Consider the following 16040-nt stretch of genomic DNA (forward strand, 5'->3'; position numbering starts at 1 on the left):
CATGCTAAGAGTACACGATTTAAGAACAGCTTTTTCCCCTAAGCAGTTAGACTGTTAAACACTCATTGACTGTCCCCTCACGTGCACCATGCACTTACCACTGCACTTGATAATCTCTGATTACCACCCATTATGCACTTTATTATTAAAATATTCTGTTATGTACAGTGTTAGTGTTATGTGTTCATGTATGTATTATGTACTACGGTCTGTGGGAGCTCCCCTGAAATTTCGTTGTATACTGTGCAATGACAATTAAAAGTCTATTCTATTCTATTCTATTGATTCGACTGGATTGTTGTAGGGTATGCTCATAGATCTTCATCAATGACAGCCTACAGACATGCCCCCCTCCCTCTACTGTGACAGCTGACAGGGAGGCATAGCAGGTACATGAAAATGTACCTCTACTGTGACAGCTGACAGTGTATCTAAGTCCTTGTCACCATCAGTTCATTTTCTATAGTTATGTGTGTGTGTCTGTGTGTGTGCGTGTGTGTGTGCGTGCGTGCGTGCGAGCGTGCGTGCGTGCGTGCGTGCGTGCATGTCAATTGGCTTTCCCCACCGAATTCTCCCTTTCTATTCCGATCCCCAATGGTGGACCCTAGCAGGGATGGCTGCAGCTATCTCGGTGGTGGGTCTGCTTCACACGCACAAACAACAGAGGTGGTTTTCTCTGACATAATTTGACCTAAACTTATAAGGATTCCACCATCGGTCAAAGTCGACCTGGACCACTGGACCAACTCCACGACCCTCTCGAGGGGCGTACCCTTGGGCAGCACACCATCACATGTGACGGGTCTTCACAGAAGCCTCCCTGGCAGGTTGGGGAGGGATGTGTCAGTCACAAGCAATAGTAGCCAGTACCCCTCTACCCCTCACATCAACATGTTGGAGCTGAGTGCCCCCCACTGGTCGGTTGTAGTGAGGATAGAAGCCTTGCATCACGTGTCCCCTCCGGTACACGAGGTGGCAGCCTGTCGCATCTTTTCACCAGACAGCGCGGACTCTCAGTGGCGAGGGGTAACGCGTGGGAGGCTCACGCTGCCCCCGATACTTCCTGTCTCTGCTGTGCAGGTGTCACCCAACCGACCTGTAGGAGTCGCTGTCCACAACGTCCAATCCCCACCCATTGACTTCCACCCGCTGACTCTGCCAAATGAGCCAGTACGACGGCCGGCCCAAGTCGAAGGCAATGCTGAGACTGGGATTCGATACCGGAGTCTCTTGCATTGGTGACGAGCACAATCTCCGCTACGCCACCCAGCTGCCCTTGTTTTGTTCTTTTGAAGAGTTTTTTATTTTAACCTTTTTCTTTGTCTACATATTCTCCATCACCATAAATCACCTGGTTACCACTGGAATCTGCCTTATTACAACCATACTTCTTTCATGCCACCTCTGCCTGGTCACCCTTACAGACTGTACACTGCATTTCATTCAAAGCCATTCGGAGCTCAGAAACTCCCAGTTGGGAGGTGTACAGTACACGGCACAAATCCACCCTTGAAAGATTACTATTACGAAAAGGAATGTCATTATTAATTCACACCTGTCCGTACTTACAGAATAGAATAGACTTTTAATTGTCATTGCACAGTATACAACGAAATTTCAGGGGAGCTCCCACAGACCGTAGTACATAATACATACATGAACACATAACACATAACACTGTACATAACAGAATATTTTAAATAATAAAGTGCATAATGGGTGGTAATCAGAGATTATCAAGTGCAGTGGTAAGTGCATGGTGCACGTGAGGGGACAGTCAATGAGTGTTTAACAGTCTAACTGCTTGGGGGAAAAAGCTGTTCTTAAATCGTGTACTCTTAGCATGTATTGACCGGTATCTCCTCCCTGAGGAAGGAGCTGAAAGAGGTGATGTGCTGGGTGCGACTGGTCCTTGATGATACATTTGGAGCGGTGGAGGCAGCGGGAGGTGAAGACGGAGGTGATGTTTGGTAGAGGAGTCCCGACGATCCTGCCTGCCGCCTTCACCACCCTCTGTAGTGAAGTTACAGTACCTGCATATAATTATTCTACATATCTGGAGATACTATATCTATATCTGTACATATCTACTCTTACTAGTTATGCTGCTGGCCAGTATGACTACTACCATACTGTCTTTATACCTGTATCACTGCACATAGTATACTACAACTCTGTACAGTACATACATCTGATTAGCACTACACTCAGTAGTACTAATTTGTATATTATGTACATTGTATATTGCTGTTGCACTTTACTGCTACATTTGCACTCTGGTTGGATGCCAAACTTATTTCCATTGTACTGTACTTGTGCTGTATGAAGACAATACATTTGAATCTAATCTAATCTAATCTAATTATTGGAAAAAAAGACCATACTAGCTCTGGTATTGATGAATGCACATGTCTGGGATGAATGAAAATATGTATTTAAAAGCACTGATTGTCGGAGAATATCAGCCTTTTACATTATGCTCACTTTCTTTCCTCCCTTTTATTATACTTTATGTGTATTTATTTGAGTAGGTGTGAGGTGGCTCACATACTCTCAATCCCTCTCTACACACACAGACACCATGCTGTCATGTTCCACTCTGTTAAGGTAATGTGAAGCTACCGTGTACATTTGTTTTTTTGGCCTAGATTTCATTCGAGCAAGACGCCTCACCGGAATTTTACCTTCACTTTCCAGCGCGGCATGTCAGATCCTCGCAGCAACTTAGGAATGGCTGTCTGACAGCGGTGTGCACTCTGAGTCCTAACTACTGGGTCGTCTCCATTTGTAAGCCATACGGTTCCACATCATATGTCGCCAACAGCTGTGACTGGCCACTTAATTCATCACAAGTATTTTTATTTCACTTTTAAAGCAAGTAAACTCAAATCTCCATGTTTGGATACCGCCTTCCCGGGATACCTTGCTGGAGAGGTGCTGGGGGGCAACCATAGGTAAAATAGGGGTGTAACGGTACACAGAAGCCACGGTTCGGTACGTACCTCGGTATTGGGGTCACGGTTCGGTACGAGTTCGGTACAACAGAAGAATTCTTTTTTGATTATTATTATTAATGTATATATATTTTATTTATTTTTTTTTATTTAAAATGTTTTAATTAAATGTATATATTATATTTATGATAATTATTATAATTATAATTATTAAATAGAATAACTTTCTATAGGCTTGCCGTGGTAGTCAGTGATACTGGTGCCATTCTGTGTTCAGGCATCCACTTGCCTACTGCCCCTTTAAACTTATCCTTGCTAAGTTTCAGTTTCACTTCCAGAGAGAATTGAACTTCACGACCAGACTGAATACTAGAGAACAGATGACATATTACAACAATGGCAGAGGATTATTTGGATTTAAACACAGTGGAGCTCAGATGATCTGTCCGGAAAAGTATGTTTCTTCTTTTTATTTGATTGTGCCTGTGAGTCCGGCGGGGGAGAATGTTGATGTGTTTGTTGGCGCGCGCGTCCGTGTGTGTCGGCGACGCGTTTGTGTTTCTTTCCATTGGTTTCATTTGGTTAATGTTATTGGGCGAACAAGAAAACGAAAGAAAACTGTAATGACCCTGCAGCTGTTCCAATGTAAATGTGCCTTTCTCCTCCGTGCACTTTCGCCGCTCTGAAGTCTGACTTGGTGTGCCCGGCCACGCGCGCTGTTCTCGCACGGACCTCGCGAGTGCCTGCATGTGGGTGTGTTTGCGCTGTGGGGCGTATTCGTCGCATGGGTGCACGTACCGCACCGTGACGGCCGTACCGTAAATTCGCGGGACGAATACATGTACCGTTACACCCCTATAAAATAATAGTTCTGGTGGAGTGTTCTGGTACAAAACTGAATGGTAAAGCTGACAAATCTTTACTGTGCATATGTTATACCCAAATGTATCTAGCCCATGTCCTCCCCTCCATTTAGCCTCCTTGTCTAACTGTTAGCAAGTGTTAGAGCTAACATTTGCTTCCAAACATTAGAAGTATTGTTTTTATTTGTACACAGGAACACACACACACACAGACACACACACATGCATTGGGTCGACTAGAGCTAGACCACTATGTCGGCTGCCAAATCTTGGTTACTGACATTAGTTAACTCAGTCAGTGTGGAGTTGATCAGGAGGACTGATGACATCATAACATGGGGGCAGCCATATTTAATAGAGTCCTATACAGCAAATTACATGTTGCTTTAAAGAAAAAGCAAATTAATGAAGTTGAATGAAGGATGCCTCTGGCATATATTACATCCTCGTAAAACAAAAGTTTTTTATTTGCATATTCAATCAAGTACGGAGCCTGGAGGAAGCTAACATTAAATGCACTTCAATGTGAACGCTTGTAGGCCCTATAGCTTGAGAAAATAGATTGTTTTGAAGGCATACAGTATAGGAGACATGTGTATTCATGTTTCTGTATATCCATATTTTCATATGTGCTATGTTAGCTAACTCATGCAATGCTACTACTACTGGAGCTTTGCAACACGAGAGTCTATCTGTCCTTCCCAGGAGTCCTGACTTAAAGGGGAACTATCTTATAAATGGCCTTTTTGAGTGTTTAGCATTGTTTCCTAGCTATGTGAACTTATATTAATATGATCTATGTCTCAAAATTCTCATATTGGCGCATTCTTCCAATTCTCCTCTCACAATATTCACCCTCACTGAACTGAGTCGTTTGAAAATGTGCCTATATGTGATGTCATATAGTCACTGCTGCATGTTAATGTCCAGGGGAACACGACGGTGCTCAGTGGTTTAGGAGCCCAGGCTCAAAACAGCTCGAAATCTTGAGGTAGAAAAATGCTGTTTTTGAGGACTTGATTAGAAATACAAAACAATGAATAAAAAAAAAATATATATTACAGAGGTGTTCCATAGACTCACAGGAATTGTGTAAAAGTGCCCAAATAGTGAAAGAAATAGTAAAATAGTTCCCCTTTAAAGGCTGTAATGAGTTGAGATAACGGACTGCTGGTCATTATTATTATTATCTAATTCTCATTGTCAGTAGGCCTAATGTTTGTTTACACATCCATAACATTAGCTAACGGTATGCATAACAAGTAGGCTACACATGGTGGCAGCAGCGACCTTCACTAAAAGTTTGGCCTAAACTACCATCAGTTCCCTTATAACTCTCTGACCGCTAGCGGACTGACCATCGGGCGCACCGGGAGTTTTCCCGGTGGCCTGGCAGACTGGCATGGCCTGGCCCTGTCAGACTGGCAATGTTTTTTATTTTATTAATTTGTATATTATATTATTTTGTTGCCCGCAGTCAGGCCACTGAAATCCAAAGCAGGCCATGGTCAGTATAAGTGTTTCTAGTTGCGCAGAGATGTGCTCTCTAATATACGTTCGTTCCGCAGGCAGGAATGAGTTAACTTGTCTGTTGTCTAAAAGTTTTTTTTTAGCAGTCCTTTTATCGACTATTTGACTCGAAGAAGACTTGGAACTAGCGATTGAGACCAGGCATAAACTCATAAAGAAAGAAAGCATAAAGATTAAGAAATCGAGAAGTTGGGTCATTTTCCTATTGACTTGTATACAATCAGAATTATTTTTGCAGCTGTTGACTGTATAAATGGGCGAGTTATAAAATGCACCCCCTGCAGTTGTTATGAACAGTGAAATTAGCTATAGACAGTGTTGGTTGCTGTAATTAAACTAATTACAATTTTACTTTTTTCTTATTTCTGCTCATTGAATAGTAAATTCCAGATGTTTGTTTTTTTAGTTCAAGAGTTTTAAAAGAAAAGGATTTGCCCATCACCTTTCCACAGAGTTCACACACTATTATGAAGCACTCTTCTTTAAATAATGTTTGCTGTGATTTGAAGCTTTTCTACAGTTACATGTTTTGTTTTTGTTTAACTTTTTCCTGGTATACTTGCAGTTATAGTTATGAATTATATTATAGTGAACAAATAGGTAACATGTAACCAACGTCATATTAGCATTCCTACCCAAGAATAAATAAAGTTATCCAAAAACAAATTAATTTAATTCATTAATTTGTTTATTTCAATAATGGAAACAAATAAAAAGATAAACATTTAAAATAAAACAGCAACATGTAAGAAACATTGTAAACATTAATTGTAAGGTCACTACGTCAGGGAGGAACTAATCACCTGCATCTGTTGGTTTTAACGTGTTCTTTGTTGTCGTAACACACGGCTGCTCTGTAGCTACAACTTAAGCTAGACTAGAGACATTTCACACAAAGACCACCTCTCCAAATAAGGCCTGAGTCAGATTCCCGGTAGGAATTATGGTCCCAGTCCGCGACTGTCTGACAATAGTACTTTCATATTTTTCTCTCTGGTGTGATTAACAGTATTGTGATGAGACAACAACCCATTATGTTCACTAACTTGTGGTTTGAATTAGGCCACCTCTGTAGCTTATGATTTAGCATTACTCCCATTTCAACTATTCTAAACCTTTAATATAACATTTTCAGCCATGTTACCTAGATCTCCAAAGTAACTTTGAATTAATATTTTAGATTTGTATGTATGTATGTATGTATGTATAATAATGCTGTATATATATACAGATGTGGATATATATATATACTGTAATATATATATATATATACATATATATATATATATATATATATATATATATATATATATATATACACATCTGTCTGTACATACCTGCATAATACTTTTACATATCTGTAGATACCATCTATATCTGTACATATCCCTTACCTACTAGTTACGATGCCAGCCAGTATGACTACTACCATAGTGTCTTTATACCTGTATCATTGTACATATTATTACTACAACTATTTACATAAACCTGATTAGCACTATACGCACTAGTACTAATTTATATATTTTATACCCAATATCAATGGCATTTACTGTTACATGTTGTACTCTGGTCTGATGACAAACTTATTTTAGTGTTACTGTACTTGTGCTGTATAATGACAATACGTTTGAATCTAATCGAATATATATATTTAGTTTAGAAATCTCTGAGGGGGTGTGTAGCTGTTCCTTGTTCTTGCTGATTGTGAGAGCAATTGTGACATTATGTTGACTCACTTCCAAAGTCCCGGATGGTAAAGTTCTTGTTTTTCACATCTTCCTTTGGCAGTTTGAAGGAGAACTGCTGACCGGCACTGGGCACGTCTTGGTCTTTTGCGCTGAAGGTTTGAATCACCTATAAAGAAAACAGATCAAAGCGATTTAGGGGTTGCCTGTATGCATACATTAGAGTCATTATCAGGCTACTGACACCTGCATACGGCATTCAACATTATGCTATGGGGTGTTCATTATGAACCATAGGAATGTGAATGGCCTTTTGAAAAAAACATTAGACATTGGTTTACGTAGTTCACTGGATGTTCATAACACATTCACAACAGTGTCATAACAGATTCATAACACATGATTGAATGGTGAGCTGCTGAGCGAGGTGGGTATACCGTCTACACCTTCCTAGGGCTGGGTATCATTTGAAACGTTCCAATACCGGTGCCAATACCGATACCTGGGATTGAATACCGACACCAAAATTATGCTTTTTTCAAAACCTTTACTGGGTTATGTGCCTCGCCAATCGGAGGCCTCACCATTTTGGATTGGATGAACAGAAGAAACGGCCAATCACCAGCCTTATATCTTGGAACAAACATGCTGATTGGCTCGCTGATGAGATGAACTACTTAGTACTTACAGTAGGTATAAACATTTGGTATGACTGAAAATTAAATGCATTTTTCCAATACTCGATAATATCAAGACTACACTACTGACTACTACACCACACACACACACACACACACACACACACACACACACACACACACACACACACACACACACACACACACACACACACACACACACACACACACACACACACACACACACACACACACACACACACACACACACACACACACACACACACACACACACACACACACACACACACACACACACACACACACACACTCCTGTAGAATTGAAATCACCAGAGATAGCAATACAGTTACGGAAGGTTCCCAGACAAACAATGTCTGGACACAATATTTGTATGCTGCAGGGGCATTACCCTTGAAGCTGGAGCGCTATGATGACACAGCAAAGTTCAATCAAAAAAGGTTTAACATTGATCGTTTTCAGGCCTATCCACAGGAAGTACACTGGGGACCTGGCCGTTAATGGCAGAGCTGTTTCATATGCAGTGCATCATCTCAAGTACGCTGCACCGCATATACTTCATCTGGTTTCATTCAATAAACGGACTAGAATCGATTAACCGCAATCATACTTTAGACTGACAAGGCTTCTGGCTTATCATGTCAAATGTTACATTATACTACATCAGTATTGTAGTGGAAGTGTGGAACGTACAGAACCTGTTATATCCTATGTAACGTATGTAACTGTCCCTCGAGTACCCTGCTCGGAACAAGTACATCTGCATTTTGTTATGATGCCCCTAGCTCATTGAATTAACTCAACTGTCCTTAAAGTTTGAGATTATCCCCTCTGTTGCAGAGTTTGAAACCTTGATGTCCAAACGTTGTCAATCAAGTTGTAAATTTTATTGTTTTGTTATCCTTGCTTTTTGGCTTGTCTTGTTGTCTTATTGTTAGGATTTTATATGCCGTGTGATGTTATGTATACTCAACTCAACGTGCCTGTAAATGAGGGAAACCTCAGTTGCCTTTCGAGTTTAAATACAGGTTTGAAATTTAATAAAGTATTTAGTCCTTCTCTCAAGTTAAGATACAGAAACTAAGCACTATTTTTTTGTGTAGAGGGACATTTTGATATATTAGTGACAACCCAGGGGTTAGGTATAAGGCTTTGTGAAAAAGAGGATTGTGTTAGTTGCAGCAACAGGACTACAGGGTTATAGGAATGGTGGAAGATGACACATAGACAGCACCGATATAAGTACACAAATTATAGAAATATGAAATTAATCACTCAGAGTATGTAGCTGTCTAATGTATGTGGATAGATCATTTATGTATGCAGGACACATGTAAATATACAGTAGTCTCCAGTTCCTAACGCATGTTTTAGTGTAGAAACATTAATGGTGCCACCATGGTAATTAGTATACATATAGCTGGTTACGGACTGGGGTGAGTTCTGTCCTTGAAGCATTTGCAATTGAAAAGTCACTACAGTAGTGACATTAAGATATATTTTAAGAAAAATGGAATGAGGCGGCTAAGTGGCGCAGTGGGCAATGCGCTCGCCACTAACGCAGGATATGCTGGGTTCGAGCCCAGCTCTCGCCGTTGCTACCAGCTTGGCTGGTCGTTCATACTAACACAATTGGCAATGTTAGCGGTGGGAAAGCTGGTGGGTGGAGATCGGACATTGTGAACAGCGACTCCTACAGGTCGGTTGGTGCGCCTGCGCAGCAGAATCAGGAAGTGACGGGGGCAGCGTGAGCCTCCCATGCGTTACTCCTCGCCACTGAGAGATCGCGCTGTGCAGGTGAAAAGATGCGACAGCTGCGTCCTTGTGTACCGGAGGGGACACGTGATGCAAGGCTTGGTCCACATTGCAGCCGACCAGTGGGAGGCATGGTCTAACAACGTTCGAGACAGGGGAGGGTAGAATTGGATAATACGAAATTGGGATGGGAGAAAAATAGAAAAGTGGGGAGAAATATTTGATACAAACAAAATAAAAAATAAATTGAATGAAAATGTGGCCACAAAATTTGTTTCTGTCTTTAAATGTGCTCTTTTACCTACAAAAAAGAAAAGCTTAATTCCAAAATGTGTGTATGTTGTTTACAGATCTAGACTGTGGTTAGAAGATGACCACAGACCACACTCCATATATGTAAGGTGAGTTAGGAGCTTTCTGGACCCATGAAATATGAAATGTTTGACTTGTTCAGGGAAAATCCATCCTAAAATACAATTCCCATGTGTTATTTATACGGTACAGCTCTCAATTAGCAAATATGAACAAGTATCTCCTTAAGCTGAACACCAGAGAGACCAGATTCGAATGATGATGTCATCAGGGCCCCGTTCCCCGTACCTGGATAACTGAGTTAGCCGGATAATTTCCAGTCAAGTCTGACTTAAGCCGGACCTTCCCATTCCCCGACGCTCGGTTGTCTAAATCACCATGACAACAGATCAAAAAGTTTGAGCCTGGTCGGGAGCAGGGTTAACTTCAGTTAGCTGGATGAACCATGGCCACGCCCCCGCAAAGAAATGACAGCTCGCTTCCTGAAATGATTCTCACAGTCTAGGATCTGCATTATACCATTCTGAATTATGTTTCTGTGCTTCGTTTTCCTAGAGGGGGCTTTTGAAATGTATAATAATAGAACTAAATGCTGATAATAAATCATATTGAGCCTATAGATTTACTTTGTCCTAAATAAAATAATGCACGTCATATACGGCGCTCGGAGTCGCGATACACGCTGCTTAATAACGGCGCATTGCAAATGTGAATCCCGCGGGGATATTTTTAATGAATGAAATCGGCCGTTTGGCTCTGATTAGTCTCATATATTCTCCGCTGTAGATTTGCTTAACGGAGCGCCCGGGATTGTGTTTCATTCAAGCATAAAATTGAAGTGTCTATGCGGGGATTGTGGTTTTTGTGTGATATTGTAACTGGGATTAAAATGTCTGATGAGATGCGCTGTTTGACGGATTTGAGAAATTGAATGAGCCGTTGACGTCACATTAATGCATTTGAGAATAAAGAGATAAAACTTCATTCAAAAGAAAAGATATTCTAAACACGGATCTCTCGTCTATTAATGTATAAACAATGAATTTATCCGGTCTGGCACAGTGGTGCAGCGGTAGTGCTCAAGCCTGTCAACCGGGCGACCGGTGTTCGAAACCCCGCGTTTCCAATATAATTTTTTGGAATATAATATTAATGATTATACGCAAAAGTAGCCTAGTTTTAAGTTAAAATATTATAAATCTACATGCATTGAGCATGTCATTCTTTATATAGCTCTCAACGTGCACCAAATTGAATTATTCCTACATTGCAAAAAGAAGGAAAAGACTAGGATTCGAACCCGGGCCGTCTGCGTGAAAGTCAAAAGCAGAAACCGTTACACCACAGTGCAAAAGATCCACCATACATCAATCAATGGGTAAGAGAGCCGTATCCTTATTCTGTATAACAGTTTAACTAATTATTTTCGCTAGCAAGATCTCATTTGATTATTCAATCCATAAACCTACTGCCAGCAGGCAAGTTTAAAGAAATATAATCTGATTGATTGAGGTAATGAGGGACTTAAAATTAGCCTATAGATAACGCATTTAACTTGTCGGCGAGGCGATTGAGCCGTACTGCAATCTGTTAATAAAGTTTTAAATCAATTAATCAATCAATGCCGTTAGAAGATCAGGATCTCTGCTATCGATACGTGCTGGCTTTTCAACTGAAGCGGCCGTGCGCACTTATCCTGGGTCTCAAGTCTGGTTCGAGTTAACGAGACTGAATCCACCTTCGAGGAACAGGAAAATCCCGGCTTCAAACATCGGGTTAACTGAATCTGGATAATGGGACTCTTGATCGACTTAGTTGAACCAGGTACGGGGAATAGGGCCCAGGAGACTAATCCTCGAGCTGCTCCATAGACAGTGAATTGTCACTAGGACACTATGACAGTAGCCATGGTGATTTTACTGGGATATCGGTACATTATCTGAATCTGTAAGCCCTACTTGTAAATACAACTAATTTGTATGTAATAGCTCAAACTAAAAGGCTATGAGACATTTATTTTTTTTTAAATACAACTCATGTGGATGTAATAGCTCAAACTTGAATGGTATGAGCAATTCTGTTTTTTAAAATACAACTTATTTGGATGTAACAGCTCAAACTTGAATGGTATAAGCAATTCTGTTTTTTAAAATACAACTTATTTGGATGTAATAGCACAAACTAAAATGAACAACTTCCATTGACAACTCCCATTCAAGTGTGATTTGAGTAATCGACGGGTTGCTAGTTTGATCCCTAGTATCGTCAGTGCCAATGCCAGACCTGACTCAGGGCACCTAACACCTAAGTATAGCCTATGTGTACTATTATACAAGCTATACAAGGCAAGCTATAAGGAAAATGGGTAGGAATACATGGAAAGCATACAAACCCATGTTGCTTGATAATACAATAGACTGTAGATAGATTGTATTATCAAGCAACATGGGTTTATAGATAGACATTGTATTATCAAGCAACATGGGTTTATAGATAGACATTGTTTTATCAAGCAACATGGGTTTATAGATAGACATTGTTTTATCAAGCAACATGGGTTTATATAGACATTGTATTATCAAGCAACATGGGTTTGTAACTTTGTATGCTTTCCATTCCATTCCTACACATTTTCCATATAGCTTGCCTTGTATAGTCTATGCTACATTGCCACACTATACCACACTGAATCTATATCCCCACAATACATAGTACAAGTTTCTTTTATTTTCTTTTATTATTATTACTTTCTATTCTTTATTGTATCATCTTTTCATATATTTGCCATGCTGCTGTGTCCTAGTCTAACGGAAGCATTGAACAATGTGATCCTAGTTTGTTTGTTGTGTACCTTGTGTAAGACAGGGTCCTATAATAAAATGTGAAATCCTGCTTATTTGTCTGAAAAATCTAATATAATATCCCTGTTTTCGCCATGGGCAGTGCCATTTTAGATGGTGACGTCACAGTGTTGGTTTGGTGTATACACTGCTGGTTAGCTGCCTATAGTAAACATGGATTGTCGGGTCAGTCAGTAAATAAAATGTTGCCTACCAAACAACGGGACCGCTGTGGTTCTTTTTGTATTGCTCCTGGCTGTTCGAACTAATTGTACCATGTGAAAGAGAGAGGAAAGTTGGTTCATTTCCACAAACTACCAGTGAAAAAAACAGTGTTGTTGGCACGTTGGCTGGCTGCACTCAGGCGGCGCAATCAGCCTGTTGGACAGGGAATGAAGATCTGCAGTGAACACTTCATTGCCTCGGATTATGTTGTTGGGGGTGGGAGGTTTGTCCAGAAGACCACTAATCAGCTGAAGCCCGATGTGGTTCCCTCGGTCTTCGACAGACAGACCGGCGCAGGCAGTTCAGCGTCGCGGAGCATTTAGCCTGCTGGCTACCTAGCTCCAGTTCAACCAGCGTCGCGGGGCATTTAGCTACCTGGCTACCTAGCTCCAGTTCAACCAGCGCCGCGGAGCATTTAGCTACCTGGCTACCTAGCTCCAGTTCAACCAGCGCCGCGGAGCATTTAGCTACCTGGCTACCTAGCTTCAGTTCAACCAGCGTCGCGAAGCATTTAGCTACCTGGCTACCTAGCTCCAGTTCAACCAGCGTCGTGGGGCATTTAGCTACCTGGCTACCTAGCTCCAGTTCAACCAGCGCCACGGGGCATTTAGCTACCTGGCTACCTAGCTCCAGTTCAACCAGCGTCGCGAAGCATTTAGCTACCTGGCTACCTAGCTCCAGTTCAACCAGCGTCGTGGGGCATTTAGCTACCTGGCTACCTAGCTCCAGTTCAACCAGCGTCGCGGAGCATTTAGCTACCTGGCTACCTAGCTCCAGTTCAACCAGCGTTGCGGGGCATTTAGCTACCTGGCTACCTAGCTCCAGTTCAACCAGCGTCGCAGGCATTTAGCTACCTGGCTACCTAGCTCCAGTTCAACCAGCGTCGCGGAGCATTTAGCTACCTGGCTACCTAGCTCCAGTTCAACCAGCGTCGCGGGGCATTTAGCTACCTGGCTACCTAGCTCCAGTTCAACCAGCGCCACGGGGCATTTAGCTACCTGGCTACCTAGCTCCAGTTCAACCAGCGTCGCGAAGCATTTAGCTACCTGGCTACCTAGCTCCAGTTCAACCAGCGTCGTGGGGCATTTAGCTACCTGGCTACCTAGCTCCAGTTCAACCAGCGTCACGGAGCATTTAGCTACCTGGCTACCTAGCTCCAGTTCAACCAGCGTCGCGGGGCATTTAGCTACCTGGCTACCTAGCTCCAGTTCAACCAGCGTCGCAGGCATTTAGCTACCTGGCTACCTAGCTCCAGTTCAACCAGCGTCGCGGAGCATTTAGCTACCTGACTACTTAGCTCCAGTTCAACCAGCGTCGCGGGGCATTTAGCTACCTGGCTACCTAGCCGGGATTCAAAGCCAACTAGCCGGCTAACCCAGCTCGCTAAATGCTGCATGTAGCTAGTTAGCTGAACCGTAGCTAGGTAGCCAGCAGGCTAAATGCCCGCGACGCTGGTTGAACTGGAGCTAGGTAGCCAGGTAGCTAAATGCCCCGTGACGCTGGTTGAACTGGCGCTAGGTAGCCAGGTAGCTAAATGCTCCGCGGCGCTGGTTGAACTGGAGCTAGGTAGCCAGGTAGCTAAATGCCCTGCGACGCTGGTTGAACTGGAGCTAGGTAGCCAGCAGGCTAAATGCTCCGCGACGCTGAACTGCCTGCGCCGGTCTGTCTGTCGAAGACCGAGGGAACCGCATCAGGCTTCAGCTGATTAGTGGTCTTCTGGACAAACCTCCCACTCCCAACAACATAATCCGAGGCAATGAAGTGTTCGCTGCAGATCTTCATTCCCTGTCCAGGCTGATCGCGCCGCCTGAGTGCAGCCAGCCAACGTGCCAACAACACTGTTTTTTTCACTGGTAGTTTGTGGAAATGAACCAACTTTCCTCTCTCTTTCACACTGTAAAATTTGTTTGAACAGCCAGGAGCAATACAAAAAGAACCACCGCGGTCCCATTGTTTGGTAGGCAACATTTTATTTACTGACTGACAATCCATGTTTACTATAGGCAGCTAACCAGCAGTGTATACACCAAACCAACAACGTGACGTCAGCAACAAAATGGCGGCGCACATGTTCATAAATGCTACATAAATGGACATAACAAATAATTTTTTCTTAGAAACACCTTATTTTTATAACGTGATTTTTTTCTGTGGTTTATCTAAATACTAATTTGATGCTATGACTATGTTTATATCGCTATGCTTCATCTCCCCTTTAAATAATGAGATAAGGAAATCACATGTCATATTTCTTCTGCATCCTTGACACATTTTGTTCTACTGTGGCATCTGTGTTCGAGGTCACGTCCTCCTCTCCCTCCTGCACCTCCCTCTCTTTTACGTGAATGTATCTGGCATTTCCTCTCACCTAGGTCCCTACCTCCCAGTTATAGATTACATGGAGATATATCTATCGTTTCCTCTCACCTGGGTCCCTACCTCCCAGTTATAGATTACATAATAACAATAATAATATATTTAATTTATATAGCACACTTTAAACTCAGTTAGCTCTCAAGGTGCTTCACAGCATAAGGAAAATAAAATAAAAAATAAAATAAAAGGTTTAAAACATGAAAACATTGCTGACTTCCGGTATGCCGGGCACAGACGCCTAGAAGACTGCTCTCCCGGGCGAAATATAATTCTTCCACTTTAAGAATTCAATGAACACATAATATCTAAGTCAAAAGGTAGACGAGTGGAAGAAAGAAAGGGAAGGACCGAAAAAGAAGGGAAAAAAACTTTGAATAACTAGAAATGTTTTACTACAGAGGAGTCCGACATCGAAGCTAACGTGGTCGCTAGCTTAAAAGAAGTATGGCAAGCTGACAACGTGCCGACAAGTCATGAGAAGAGCACAGAACACGAATATACAACCAAAGAGCTGGTGCCGAGAGAAGGATGCATTAAAAAAGCACTGAAGATAAAAGGAACCCGCTTCCAGACTCCATACTCCAATATGAAGATTCAAAGAAGTACTGGAAGGAGACAAGGAGGGAATCAGGGGCACAGGAGCTTCAGAACGCGAGAGACGGGACGAGCCGACGGTACCAGCACCAGGCAGACAGAGGGGCCGTGTAGCTGCACTGAGAGTGAGAGAGAGGCTCAGTGAGTACACACATCCTTAAAAAAACGATGAGAAAGAAACCATCGGACCCTTTTATTTCTGTGATCATGGCAATGTTTACTAAG

The 16040-nt window shown here is 42.1% G+C and overlaps 1 protein-coding gene across 1 annotated transcript in view; it reads right to left on the reverse strand.

Annotated features, from left to right (window-relative positions):
• LOC311238080 (cadherin-12-like) overlaps nt 1-16040 on the reverse strand; it is a gene marked incomplete at both ends in the record, with an annotated part of 187865 nt that overhangs the window by 15402 nt on the left and 156423 nt on the right. The window contains one exon of the mRNA XM_084326050.1: nt 7087-7204. Coding sequence (XP_084182176.1) covers nt 7087-7204 — 118 coding nt within the window. The remainder of the gene's footprint in view (nt 1-7086; nt 7205-16040) is intronic.

Source organism: Notolepis coatsorum (assembly GCF_963971535.1).
Source record: "Notolepis coatsorum genome assembly, chromosome: 12".
NCBI lineage: Eukaryota > Metazoa > Chordata > Actinopteri > Aulopiformes > Paralepididae > Notolepis > Notolepis coatsorum.